This window comes from Ictalurus furcatus, chromosome 19, assembly GCF_023375685.1.
Source record: "Ictalurus furcatus strain D&B chromosome 19, Billie_1.0, whole genome shotgun sequence".
Taxonomy (NCBI): domain Eukaryota; kingdom Metazoa; phylum Chordata; class Actinopteri; order Siluriformes; family Ictaluridae; genus Ictalurus; species Ictalurus furcatus.
This window is the reverse complement of record NC_071273.1, coordinates 3,163,390-3,176,839: the sequence shown is the minus strand read 5'-3', so window position 1 is coordinate 3,176,839 and position 13,450 is coordinate 3,163,390. Positions and strand designations below refer to the sequence as shown.

General features: G+C 39.7%; 1 protein-coding gene and 1 pseudogene across 4 annotated transcripts in view; one reads left to right on the top strand and one right to left on the bottom strand.

The window, feature by feature from the left end:
• Positions 1-13,450, bottom strand: part of LOC128623602 (protein bicaudal D homolog 1-like) — a 32,487-nt gene that overhangs the window by 7,907 nt on the left and 11,130 nt on the right. For 2 of the 4 annotated variants that reach the window (XM_053650722.1, XM_053650720.1), the window contains exons 2-4: positions 1,289-1,501; positions 821-973; positions 241-717 (exon numbers count right to left, since the gene is read on the bottom strand). In XM_053650722.1, coding sequence (XP_053506697.1) covers positions 241-717; positions 821-973; positions 1,289-1,501 — 843 coding nt within the window. Of the gene's footprint in view, positions 1-240; positions 742-811; positions 974-1,288; positions 1,502-13,450 lie in introns of all 4 variants that reach the window. The other 2 variants (XM_053650721.1, XM_053650723.1) reach the window with 2 other exon arrangements.
• Positions 8,924-9,818, top strand: LOC128623607 (forkhead box protein L2-like; annotated as a pseudogene).

Below are 13,450 nucleotides of genomic sequence, written 5' to 3'. Positions count from 1 at the left end.
CTCTATAAAATGGGTGGTCTGATACAAAATGAGCTGTCGTCTAACACATCTACATATAAATAGCAGGAAATAAAAGCTGAAATTCTAAACTCTCTTCTCATATTCATCTTTTGATCTCAAACCCAAATGTCTTCAGTCTACAGCAAAAACAAATGAATTGTCCTTGCCGTCCCAATAGTTTCGGAGGGGACTGTAACTATGGGGTGGTGCATAAATAAAACGAACTGTAAATAAACACACCTGCTGCAGTTGTTGTTTAAGTTTCTGAATCTCGGTGAGGTGAAGCTCACTGAAGAGGTCAGGGGTCATGGAGTCGCTCAGTTTTCTCTGACCTGGTCCCCTGAAGTCCCCATTTAGTCGGCCCAGTGCTTTTCCAACTGAACCCTGTAGCAGCAGTCCATTGCATTTTCCACCATCCTCGCTTCCCGGAGAACTGACAGCAGTAGGGGTGGCACTGCCACTCGGGGGCGCTGAGCCGAGGGCGACCAGGTGGGCACTGGCTGAAGAGAAAGGTCCGTCACACAGGGTAAAGTGCTGGGCTAGCTCCTTACGCAGGCAGTTCTTTTGCTCACGTTCACTCTTCAGCGCATTAAGTGCCTCCTCCAGTTGACTCTCTGAGATATCCTTCAGGCGCAATGCATCCTCTAACTGGCTATTCAGCAAGGCCGTCTCCTCTTCCAAGACCTTGATCTCATGTTTCAGACCTTCATACTCCACCTTTGAGGGACATGAGTAACTGTGGTTTGATTCCATACAACTACTACTTATTTTTCAACCCGTATACGCAGTGGTGTGTTGGGGTATGTCCGGGTTCACATACCTGGTTCTGTTTGAGAGTCGACACCAATTTTTGCAGTGTGATGTTCTCCTCCTCAAGCTCGGTGTAGTCCTGCAGCAGCCGAGCCTCTCGGAACTTATACTCTCTCACTTCTTCTCTCATCCTGCTCCTCTGTAACTCCAGCATCTCGCTGCTCTGTAAAAAAGAGAAGAAGAATGCTTTGGAGAGAGACAGCATGAGAGAGAAAGTTAGACAGCTAGATACTAGCAAACTGGAATATAAACAAATTTCTGAAACTAATCATGGAAAACTCCCAGGCTGTTTATATTTGTACTCGGTTACAGTTCTCAAAACAAATGAGCCACGTATTCAAGAACTCTGCAGCCATTTATTCGTTGGTTCAGGTGTGATGTTGGGCAAGGAGCAGATGAAAAATCAAAACACAGATGAGACCTGAGAACCTCAGCTGTAAAAGAAGAAGACCAGGGAAGCTTTTTCTTGAGGCAGTACCTCTCTAAGTTCCTGCAAGATGGTGCCCATTCTTTCATTCTCTTCCTGCATGTTGGAAGCCTGAGAGCGAGTGTGCTTCAGTTCAGTCTGCTGATTCAGCAGACGGCTGATGTAATACGCCTCCTTGGTGGCCGACTCCTGTAGGAGTGCTTCCTCGTTGGTCTCACCATCCTCTGCTACCTTCCTCTGGATGGAGTATGCCTGACTAAAGGCCTATGTGTAACAGGGAAAAAAAGAGGAATAAACGATTGAGAAGGACTGAGACATCAGAGACACAACTGATAAGACTATTTCATTTATATGTGAAAGAAATCAGTCGGTCCAACCCTTATCAGAATGCAGCCCAGGCTCTTATAATAACTGCAGCTCCTTAATCAGCTACTACCGTACAAATCATCATATTTAGGAAAAACACAAAATGAACACTGCATCCCGATACCTGTGAACAAGAAATACCACAGACATGGAGACACAGTAACATGGAGTGGAGTGGAATGTTGATCCATAAAATTACCACCAATCCAGAAAATGAGTAGTAGATTAGCAGTAACATGGCATTAGCAGTAACATGGCATGACACTAATGTCTGGGTAACGGAAACGTGGTAGTGAAGTGTGGTAGATCACTGGAATTGTTAACATAGATGAAAAGGCCTGGGAGACCTTTGTACAAAACAAACTGGACATTTTGAGGCACCAGGCTATCTTTAGGCACCCTTGTCTGCCATGACAAAAATTCTTTAGTCTCGTTAGTGCCATACACAACTCTCTCCTTCCTTTCAGTGAAAAAGAGTACATTGGCAGCTGGTGATGTTGAAGGACTGATATATAACCCAGTTCCACAGCTTTGGCTAAAAGTAGCTTTTTGATGATCATCACTACATTTATGACATTGGCAGATGACTTGCATTTTATTTCAGTTATACATCTGAGCTGTTGAGGGTTAAGGGCCTTGCTCAAGCCCAGCAGCGGCAGCTCGGCAGTGCTGGAGTTTGAACTCACAACCTTCCCATCAGTGGCCCAACGGCTTAACCACTGAACAATTCTTATCTTCAAATGAGCACAAATCTTGTAAGTATACCGTGGTGCTTGAAAGTTAGTGAACCCTTTAGAATTTTCTATATTTCTGCATAAATATGACCTAAAACATCAACAGATTTTCACACAAGTCCTAAAAGTTGACAAAAAAGAACCCAGTTAAACAAATGAGACAAAACTATTATACTTGGTCATTTATTTAATAAGGAAAATGATGCAATATTACATATCTGTAAGTGGCAGGAGTATGTGAACCTCTATGATTAGCAGTTTAATTTACATTTATTCATTTAGCAGAGGCTTTTATCCAAAACGACGTACAAATGAGAAAATACAAGCAAAAAAAGTGATATATCAAGCAGAGAACAGTACAAGTAGTGTTACTATACAAGATCTGTTAATCGAGTTCTAGAGAAGCAAAGTGCACAGAGTAGAGGTGTAAGATTATTATTATTATAAAAAATTTTAGGAAAATATGGGGTTAGCGTTTTAGGGGTTAGTTATGTGTTCACGGAAGAGGTGGGCCTTTAGCTGTTTTGTGAAGATGGTGAGACATTCTGTGGTCTGGATAGAGGTTGGAAGTTCACTCCACCGCTGAGGGACAGTTAGTGTGAAGGTTCTGGAAAGGGACCTTGATCCACACAGAGTAGGCAGTACTAAGCGTCGGTCGTTGATTGATCACAGGTTGCGTGAGGGAACGTAGGCCTTCAGGAGAAAGTTGAGGTAAGAGGGCGCTGTTCCTGACAAGGTCTTGTAGGTGAGCATCAAGGCCTTGAATTTGATACGGGCGGCTACAGGAAGCCAGTGGAGTGGGGTGCGCTGGGTGGAACAAGTTATACGTTGATATACGTTATTAGAACCTTAGAGAGTAAATGAGGGTTTGTTACAGTAAAGAAAACAAGACATAGACACAACAAGACCCTCCATAATGTGTCTTTAGATGTCGGTACAAGCTGTTCAGTGTCTCACACCTCACCCGACATAACTCAACATCACACTTTAACTCAAATGAGGTGAAGGATCTAGAACTAGAATCTAGAAGTGCGTGGTGTTACAAGAGCAAAAACTGTGAGAGAGAACTTAATTAAGTGCTCACGCACTGTGTAGTGATGTGTCGTTCATGAACAATTCGTTCATTTTCAATGAATCTTTAATATGATTCGGGAACAACGAGCTGTCTCAGAGAGTGATTTGTTAATTTTTGAACGCGCATGCACAGCAACATCCCCATAGGTTCTGTACCGGAAACAGAAATGATTAGTTCACCTCTGGATTCTTTGGTTCGAGTCGTTCATTCATCACTTCACAGCCCCACTGCATTCAGAATATGGGGCAGTCACATGATGAACGAATGCCTCGAACCTGAAGACTTGAGACGTGAACTAATCATTAATGTTTCCGGGGAACAGACGTGACAAGTATGACGTGCCAAAAGAAGAACGACTCGGATCGGGAGGTGAGGTGAACTAACAGACTGCATAGCCTAATGCTAAGCTATTAATTAATAATTTCTGTTTCTCATAATTCGGCCTTGGCTGCATTAGCCTATAGTTTATTTTTTATTCCAAATGTGATCAAGATTTGCGTAAGTACTACAGGTGTTGGGGAATTTAACATGTAACATTTTTATTTTATTCTGCTGAAATGAGCGAAATGACTCAAAAAAAGATTTGTTCATTTTGCTGAACGAGATTCAAAGATCCGAGTCAGTAAAATGATCCGAACTTCCCATCACTAAACTGTCTGACTCGGGCACGCGCATGCTTTCTGTGTGGGCACGTGCTCTGTGATGTGTGCTTGCGTTAACAGGTGAGTAGTCAAATACACAAATTTACAGGCCAAGTCCTATCTTACTGTAAGTGGATGAAAACAGTTGTATACTACAATGCATCGCCTATAATATCGTTAAAGTTAATAAAACAACAAAGGAAAAAGATAACTCATCACTGCGCTCACTTACTTTACTCCTGAATGGTTGTGTTGATATTTGTATCTATGCTTGCACTTATTCGATTTTAAGCAGATTGTTTAAGTATGTAAGTCTTTAAGTGTAAAATAAAATGAATTTTATATATATATATATATATATATATATATATATATATATATATATATATATATATATATATATAACTTGTCTGATACTCCTGCTTCCACTGTAATGCTCTCTCATTAGCTTTGCTTACAATATCAATATGTATATGCACCACTGGCCATGAAATATATCAAGAGATTTGGTGAGAATCTATTACTTTGGTCCTGATCTTGCTTGTGTACACTGTTTATTATATTTTTGAATGATTTTTTCTTTTCTTTTCTTCATAGAATTACTTCTGTAGTCAGAGTGGGCCATTTGGCCCTGACCAATGAAGTGGAGTTGCAAATTCTGCTGTTTCACATCACCCAATCAACGCATTATCATAAGAAACTACAAACTCAAGCACTGCCATCAAGCAAGTAACAGTCCTCTGCCTTGTATCTATGAAGACTATGTGTGTTCATTTAGAACTGAACTTGCTCTAAGGAAACATTTGGCCAGGGACCATAAACCATCTGTCCAGATCTGTACTGCAGCCTCTAAATTGAATTGTGATCTCTGTGCTTTCTCAGAGATCTGTGGGATTACTCAGTATTTCACACATTTGAAGACTCATCTCCAACAGAAAGACAGCGTGAAATGTCCTTTTCAAAACTGCAGCTTCCAGTGCAGAGTATAGAACACATTTCATGCTCATAAGAGTAAAAACCATCAGAAGTGTGGAGTTGAAAATCTTCGTGTAGATATTTACCAAACTTGCACTTCAGGTGTTTCCGATTCTGAAAATACAGCTTTTGAGGCCGATTTGGATGATCTGGACCTCTCAGTATCTCAATTTCCTTTACAGCATGACGAAGACGTGCATTATTTGCTTCAGCGGAAACTAGCATCTTTTTTTCTTCGGTTGCAAACAATTCTGCATGTTTCTAAACAAGCATCGCAGGAATTTGCAAATGAACTTGGCAGTATTTTCTCAATTGAGGAAGAGTTTGCCCCGAAATTAATTGAAGATGTTTTGTGCAAGCACAACTGAATCATGCGCAATACAGTTATCGATGCCATAAAAGAGATCATTGTGAAAGCAAATCCACTTTTCAAGTTCTCTGACACAGACTGGCCCTTTTGGCTCAGAATACAAAAGAACAGTTTTTTTTTTTTTACAAGGAAAACTTTAAAGTGCTTGAGCCTGTTGAATATGTAATAGATGCATCTTCTTCAAGAAAGTGTGTTTATATTCCTATTTTGCAAATATTGTCAGAGCTGTTAAACCGCACTGACGTTTTAGATCAACTTTTGCAGACAGAAGACAGGGAATGTTTTCCACAGTGGGCCCATTTTAAAACATACAGGGATGGCCTATATTGTAAAGAGGATCAGTTCTTGTCCTCAGAAAATCTGAGAATAGCTTTGGGATTGTACATTGATGATGTAAGTGTGTAATCCATTAGGAACGTCTAGAAAGAAGCATAAGGTCTCCGCAGTTTATTGGGTGTTTCAAATTGATCAATCCGGTATAAGTCATCTGTGCAATCAATATATCTGGCTTGCCTTTCTTATAGTAGTGATGTGAAAAAATATGGCTACAATGCCATAATTGAGCCATTGCTTAAAGACAGAAGTACTAGAAAAACATGGAATATATGTTCAAAAATTGGGAGAAAAGATTAGAGGTACTGTACTGTATGTGCTGCAGACAATTTGGGTGTGCGTTCACTCGGTGGCCTTCAGCAAAACTTCAATGTGGATAAATTTAGTAGATTTTGTTCGGCCAGCCGCTCAGAAACTGACATCCATGAGGTGAGAGAGGAAGTTTTCCCACTCCGAACAGTTGAAGCTCATGAAAACATCCTTGTGGAATTGGACAAGGGGACAGATTTGGTTTCTGTGGATGGTGTAAAAAGTGACTGTGTACTTAATAGACTCTTATTTTCACACAACACAAGGGTTCCCCCAGATTTCATGCATGATGTATTGGACGGGGTTGTACCAAAGGAACGGTGTTGATGCCTTAAAGCTTTCATTTCCAAACATTATTTTACATTGGATGATCTCAGCTCAATTATTCAGCCTTTCCTTTTAAACATTGTGATAAAATTAACAGACCTCAACAAATTCCAAAATCTTTTGCATTAAAACGCTCAAGAGGGGGTAAATGCCATGAAAATTGGACTTTGTTGCGATTCCTGCCATTGATGATCGTTGATAAAGTACCTGAGAATGAGATAACTTGCCAAATTGTTTAGGAACTAAAAGACTTTGTTGAAATGTTGTCTTGTGGACATTTTTCAGAAGAGATATTGCACTACTTGGAGTTCAAAATCTCATCTCATAGGTGCTTGTTAAAAGAGGCACAGCATCAGTAACCCAAAGAGAAGGCGATGCTGAGGATCCTATTCAGTCCCTCTGATATATTTTCAGAATCGAGTTTGGACACTGCGATATTGTCTATATCATCCTCTCCATCAACTTCGTCTCGAGTAAACATCTGTGTCACCTCAGAGTCGTTCACATCCATGGCCTGCTCACTTTATCATTCCCACCTTCTCATATGATGTTGAGCTGAGACTAAAGCATGCTAACAAGGCTTACAGCAGCGATGGAACTCTCTTGACAATGTCCCGAGACATGTAGACCGAAATACTGGAGAAACTTGCTGAAGTGATGTTTGCTTTCAAAGCCTACCCAGACAAAGAGGAAATCAAAAGTGTGGCCATTGCGCTAGCTGATAAACACCCCTGTCTGAAAGAAAGAGGATCATCAGATGGGTGGAAATTAAGTTTGACATGGAAGATGGGAAACTACAGATCCAAACTAAGAGATGCAGGTTGTGAAGAACTCTGCAAAGAGAAGTGCAGAGAGGCTGCAAGGAAAGCAAAACAAACGGTCTGAAACGAACTTTCTCCCAGACCTCCCCCAGGAAAAGACCGGAAAACACTGGAAGACAAAAGAGATGAAAAAGAGAAATCCAGACATGAGTTTTGTGGATTCAGCCATGAGCAGTATGTATTCTCTCCGGAGACAGGAGATAGTTGAAGATTAGCCTCCAGTGTCTGAAGTGGCCAGCTCTTTTTAATGAGACGGGTAAAGTTCTGTTATGCTTTTTTTTAATCATCACGTTTGGGTACCTGTTACCTATACGGACATGGCAAACAACCACATGAGACTGAAATGTTTCTCATGGTCTTAAAAACCTTAAAAACCTCTGAAGGTGTATGATTAAATGTTTGAAATCGGTGTCGTAGACAAAAATATAATTGTGCCAACACAGTTTTCTAATGAAAGAAATGAAATTTTATTTACAAAAAAAAAAATTCTTATTTTAAACGGACGACTCGGAGTGAAATATTCAGAAAAGCCGCCGATAAGAGTCCGGCGTCGGTGTGAACTCCTTTAATACTGTTTAAAAAGCATCTCAGGGAAATTCCTCAAGAGATCGGGTGAGAAAACGCCAAGAATACATTTCTGGAAATTCTCCAGAAGACAAAAATGGTGCAAACAAACATCTTTCACGTTGTCATTATGGGGTATTGTTTGTAGAATTTTGAGGAAAATAATGAATTGAATCCATGTTGGAATAAGGCTGTAACATAACATGTGGAGAAAGTGAAGCGCTGTGAATACTTTCCGGATGCACTGTATCAGTGTTATGGCCTTGGAGATAAGGTGAAAGGTATGTGACGAATATACAGAAATCTTTCCAGCTGTGCTTCCCCTTTAGAGACCAGCAGATGCCACTTATCTGACCTTGACTTTATTGGAATGTACAGAGATAATGATATGATAGTATATAATTTCCTATGCTGTATAGAAAACACCCCAAACTGAAATTTCCCCCAGATTGAAGCTGAGTTACTCTTTAATGTATATGTGCAGTGTCTTTAGATCTTAGATGCTTTATGTTAGATTTTAATAATTGTATTTAATTTTAATAACTGTATCAGTTACACATTCATGGGGCTCTGTGGTGTCTGTAAAATATTACAATTTATACCAATGAGCTTCAGCTTTGGTATTTAGCTGAGCTACATTAAAAACAAAGAGCCTATCTTATTCTAATTGTTTTGATCATATTAACCCTTATGTTCTGATGAGATTTGCTTCACTTCCTCATCGTTTGGGGTCACTGTTACCCCAATCTTTAAAGTGTGAAAATGCTCATTATAATTGTGAAATAAACCTTTGTGTTTATTGTGTGTGTGTGTGTGTGTGTGTGTGTGTGTGAGAGAGAGAGAGAGAGAGATTTGCACCTTAGGTATCAAACAGCTTCAAAGCATGTGAAAATCCTTTGCTCTCAATAACATTTATTACTGACCCCAAACATCACGTGTGTAGTCATGTGATAACAGACATCAGAAACATTATCTTTAAGTAAAAACACATTTCTGGAAAGATCTTATGTAATTAGAAAAATTCATGAAATATCAGGATTAAAAAAAAAACGACTTTTTTTTTTTACTATTTGAAGAGGGTCTGGGGTCATATAGACCCCAAACAGAACATAAGGGTCAAGAAATTCTAAATATTGGATTGCATACAGTCATCTTAATGCTTTAACTTTAAAAGAGGACACTGATACTCTAGTGACTGATCTCCATGGTAACCTGTCTCAATTAGTGTAGTGTGTTGGTTTTGATTTGATTTTGTTATGTTTCAGGAACAATGGCATCTTACCTCGGCTTACAGGGTGACTCAATGGCCCTGATGGAGCATGACACCAACGCGGTAAAGACGGGGGAGTTTGTGAAGGACGTGCCGGTCCGGACCGAAACGAGCTCGGAGATAGCGGACCCGTCCCAGAAGCCACCCTACTCCTACATGGCACTCATTGCCATGGCCATACGCGAGAGCTCGGAGAAGCGCCTGACCCTGTCAGAGATCTACCAGTACATCAAAAAGTTCCCTTTTTTTTGAGAAGAACAAAAAGGGTTGGCAGAATAGCATCCGCCATAGCCTGAGCCTGAACACGTGCTTCATCAAAGTGCCGCGTGAAGGGGAATTACTGGATGCTGGACCTGGAATGGGAGGACATGTTTGAGAAGGGGAATTACAGACGCCGACGGCAGATGAAGCGGCCTTTCAGGCCTTCAGAGGCCCATTTCAAGCCCGGCAAGTCTCTGTTTGGTGCAGACGGCTACGGATACCTGTCGCCTCCTAAGTACATCCAACCAAGCTTCATGAATAACGCATGGCCGCTCGCTCAGCCGCCGCATCCGTGGCCCACATCGTCATACGCGTCATGCCAGATGGAGAGCGACGACATGAGCGCCATCAACGTGAAAGGCCTTCCACCGTGTCCTGCATGCAGGCCATGGGCCTTCCGAGCGTCATGAACTCGTATAACGGCGTGAGCCAGCACCAGGCGCAGCAGCTAAGTGGAGCGGCGTCCGCCCCTTCACCCGTACCAGGCAACAATGCAGCGGGCCTCCAGTTTGCCTGCACTGTGAGTCAGCAATTTTAATAAAATACTTAGGTTAACATTCTGGATGTGCAAAAATATAACTAGCTACCAGGCCAGTCTTGTAAATATTTTTACATTGATTTAAGAATTAATAGTGACCCCCCAAAAATTTGTCTTTCATAAAAATGTTTATTTGAACATTTGATTTAATTTATTTGATTTCTGGCTGTATAGTAAATAGACCATTTGAATCCTTGGAGTTTACTGACAGTCATTTCATTTGTATACTTTCTTTAAAATAGAACATTTTAACAAGTAGTGGAACTTATGATTCACATTTTCATATTACTTACATTTCAATATTGATAACTGACATAATATTACACATATTATAAATAGGTTAGTAAATTCACATATTGTAGTAAACAGGTGAGTGCAAACTCTTTAGAGATGGTTTTGTAACCTTTTCCAGCCTGATGAGCTCCAACAACTCTTTTTCTGAAGTCCTCAGAAATCTCCTTTTTTCGTACAATGATACACTTCCACAAACATGTGTTGTGAAGATCAGACTCTGATAGATCCCTGTCCTTTAAATAAAACAGGACGCTCACTCACTCTCACCTGATCATCATCATCCCACTGATCGAAAACACCAGACTCTAATTTCACCTTCATATCAACTGCTAATCCTAGAGGTGCACATACTTTTCCCACTCACAGATATGCAATATTGGATTTCCCTCAATAAATAAATGGCAGAGTGTAATAGTTTTGTCTCATTTGTTTAATTGGGTTCTCTTTGTCTACTTTTAGGACTCGTGTGAAAATCTGATGATGTTTAGGTCAGATTTATGCAGATATGTAGACAATTCTAAAATGTTCACAAACTTTCAAGCACCACTGTAGTAACAATAGCATATTGTCACCATGTGATATTAGCAACACATTATTAGCATTTATTAATCAAGGTATTGTTTACTGTCATTACAAGTATTGGGCCTCAAGTTGTGTGAGAATGTTTGTGTAAGGCAAACCGTGCAAAAAAATTACACCCGATTTACCAAAGTTTCAGAAATGCTAGGTTCCTGTTTAATCACGTGTGTATCTTGATCAAGTGCAAAGTGCAGTCCTGATCGCTCATGTGCATTTAGTAATGCCCAGAAAACTCCATAACAGGTGAAGATTAGAGAGGGCAATGGAGTGAACGGAAAGGCAGAAGTGGATGTTATTTTCAATCTCTTCTATGCCGATCAAAATATATAGCCGTGTAACAGAAACTGAAAAGGTCAAAATCTAAAGACAAATTACAGAAAAGGTGAATTAGGTGTCAATTAAGTAAGGGAAAAAGAAAACAATGTGAAAAAATCAAATCTACACTGTTCCCAGGTGATCATGGACACTACACACATCACTCATGGACACTACGCACATCACACAGGAAAACTGCGGTTGTAAAATTGTTTTAAGTGTCTCGGCCAATGTGCTGAAAGTGTTGCAGAGCATGAAAAGAAAACATAGTGAACCGATTGACAAAAAATCAGCTAAAAAAAATCATACCAATGTTGAAACATCCTTTCTGTCTAAGTGCGGGGTGTACTGCTAAATCTTCCATCAGCCGAGGCATTTGTTTACACTAACAGCCATGCGCAGACAGACTGTCGATACTAGTTTTATTTCTCTTATTTTAGTTTTATTTCTGTAAAAATAATAATAATAATAATAATAATAATAATAATAATAATAATAATAAGCTGACTAAGCTCGATCCTCAGTTATAGATAAAATATGAATAAACATAATTGTGTTGAGACAACAGAAATGTGATTAGAAGAAAAAATGGAAAAACCCCACTCAGAGGTCATTGTTTTAATATGGCATTTGGTGCCCTCCACTAATATTGGCACCCTTGGTAAATATGAGCAAAGAAGGCTGTGAAAAATTGTCTTTAATGTTTAACCTTTTGATCTCTTGTGCAAAAAATTCACAAAAATACTCGGCTCTCATGGATATCAAACAACTGCAAACACAACACAGGATTATCAACACTGAGACATAGTAAGAGAAATAATAATGACTCGACCCGGCACACAGTAGGTCTGGTCCGGATGGATCACCTCTTCCATGACTTTACTAAGTCTGTTAGCCAATACCTTAGAGAGCAGTCGATATTCCACAGAGGACTGAAACAGGTCTCCATGATCTTATGTCATTTTTTAGATCTCCTTTTCTGGGCAACAGAGTCAATACCGCTCTGCGACAACTGAGTGGCAGCCGCCCTGTGACTAAACTGTCACCCAGTACCTCCAGTAGGTCTGCACCCATTTCCAGCCAAAAAAGACTTATAAAAGTCAGCCGGTAGACCGTCGATCCCTGGTGCCTTGCCACTCTCCATACCCTGGAGGGCTCGTAGCAATTCCTCTAGGGTCAACACCCCTCTGAGGTCTGCATGTGCTTCCTTTGACACCTGAGGGAGATCCTTCAAAAAGACGTTATCCTGGGACTGCTCATGGGAGATTTCACTCCTGTACAGTTCCTTGTAGAAACCGACTGCTCTCTTTCGAATTTCTCTATGGTCAGATAAAAGTGTCCCATCGTCAGAAAACAGGCCATGTATCATCTTATTCTGACCATTCTTTTTTTCCAAATTAAAAAAGAATTTTAACGGTGCATCCATACACTCCACATTCTGAAACCGTGACCTGACCAGAGCTCCTTGTGCGGTAACGTTTAGCAATTTAGTCAATAAACTCTTTTTTGTTCTTAAATTTTCTATGCATACTTGCCTTCCTATGTTTTTCATTAACCCTTGAAGCTCCATTATTTCATTCCGCAAGGATTTCATGCGGTGAGTTGTGTCTCTCGTGACACTGGAGGTATACTGTTGACACAACTGTTTAATTTGCGTTTACGTAAAGTCCCACCACTGTGGCACAGATTTAAAAGAAACCTTTGTGGTCCTAAAATCACTCCAAAAGTATTTAAACACAGCTCTAAAATGAATATCATGCAATAAACTGGTGTTAAAATGCCAAAACGCACTCTTATGTTTGAGTTTACTCACATACACAGTAGAGAGAACCATACAATGATCGGAAAATCCTACTGGTATAATCACACAACTTCTAAAAGCGCTTAACTGGTGTTTAAAACCATCAAATTTATCCAATCTGGCCATAGAGAGCATATTATTATAGGAGTGCACCCAGGTATACTGCTTTTGCATTTGATGAAAATGTCTCCAAATGTCAGTAAGATCACAGGAGTTTATTAACTCGACTAGTCTTCTGCGTGATGGCATATGGGACTCTACATGATTCCTGTCTATATCCAGCTACATTTTAGATTTTACAGTTAATATTGTCTGTTTCTGTTCCATTTCACCAATGAAAATATTTCCAAACAAAGCTACAGCAGTTCCTGCTCCTTTTTCCTCCTAATTTCTTTTGTTCAAAAGATTTCTTATTTATTTTATTTATTTAATTTATCTTTAAATGGGAGACTTTTTAACACATACTTCCCTTAAAAAATGGTTTCAAGTTTCAATTATAAAAAACCATTTGTTCAAACTAAAAGCTTCTGTTTTCATTCCTTTAACTTGTAACTAATAATAATAATAATAATAATAATAAAACACACCGACTGTTTTACCTTCTCTGTATAATTCCATTTATATAACTCACTGTAAAGTA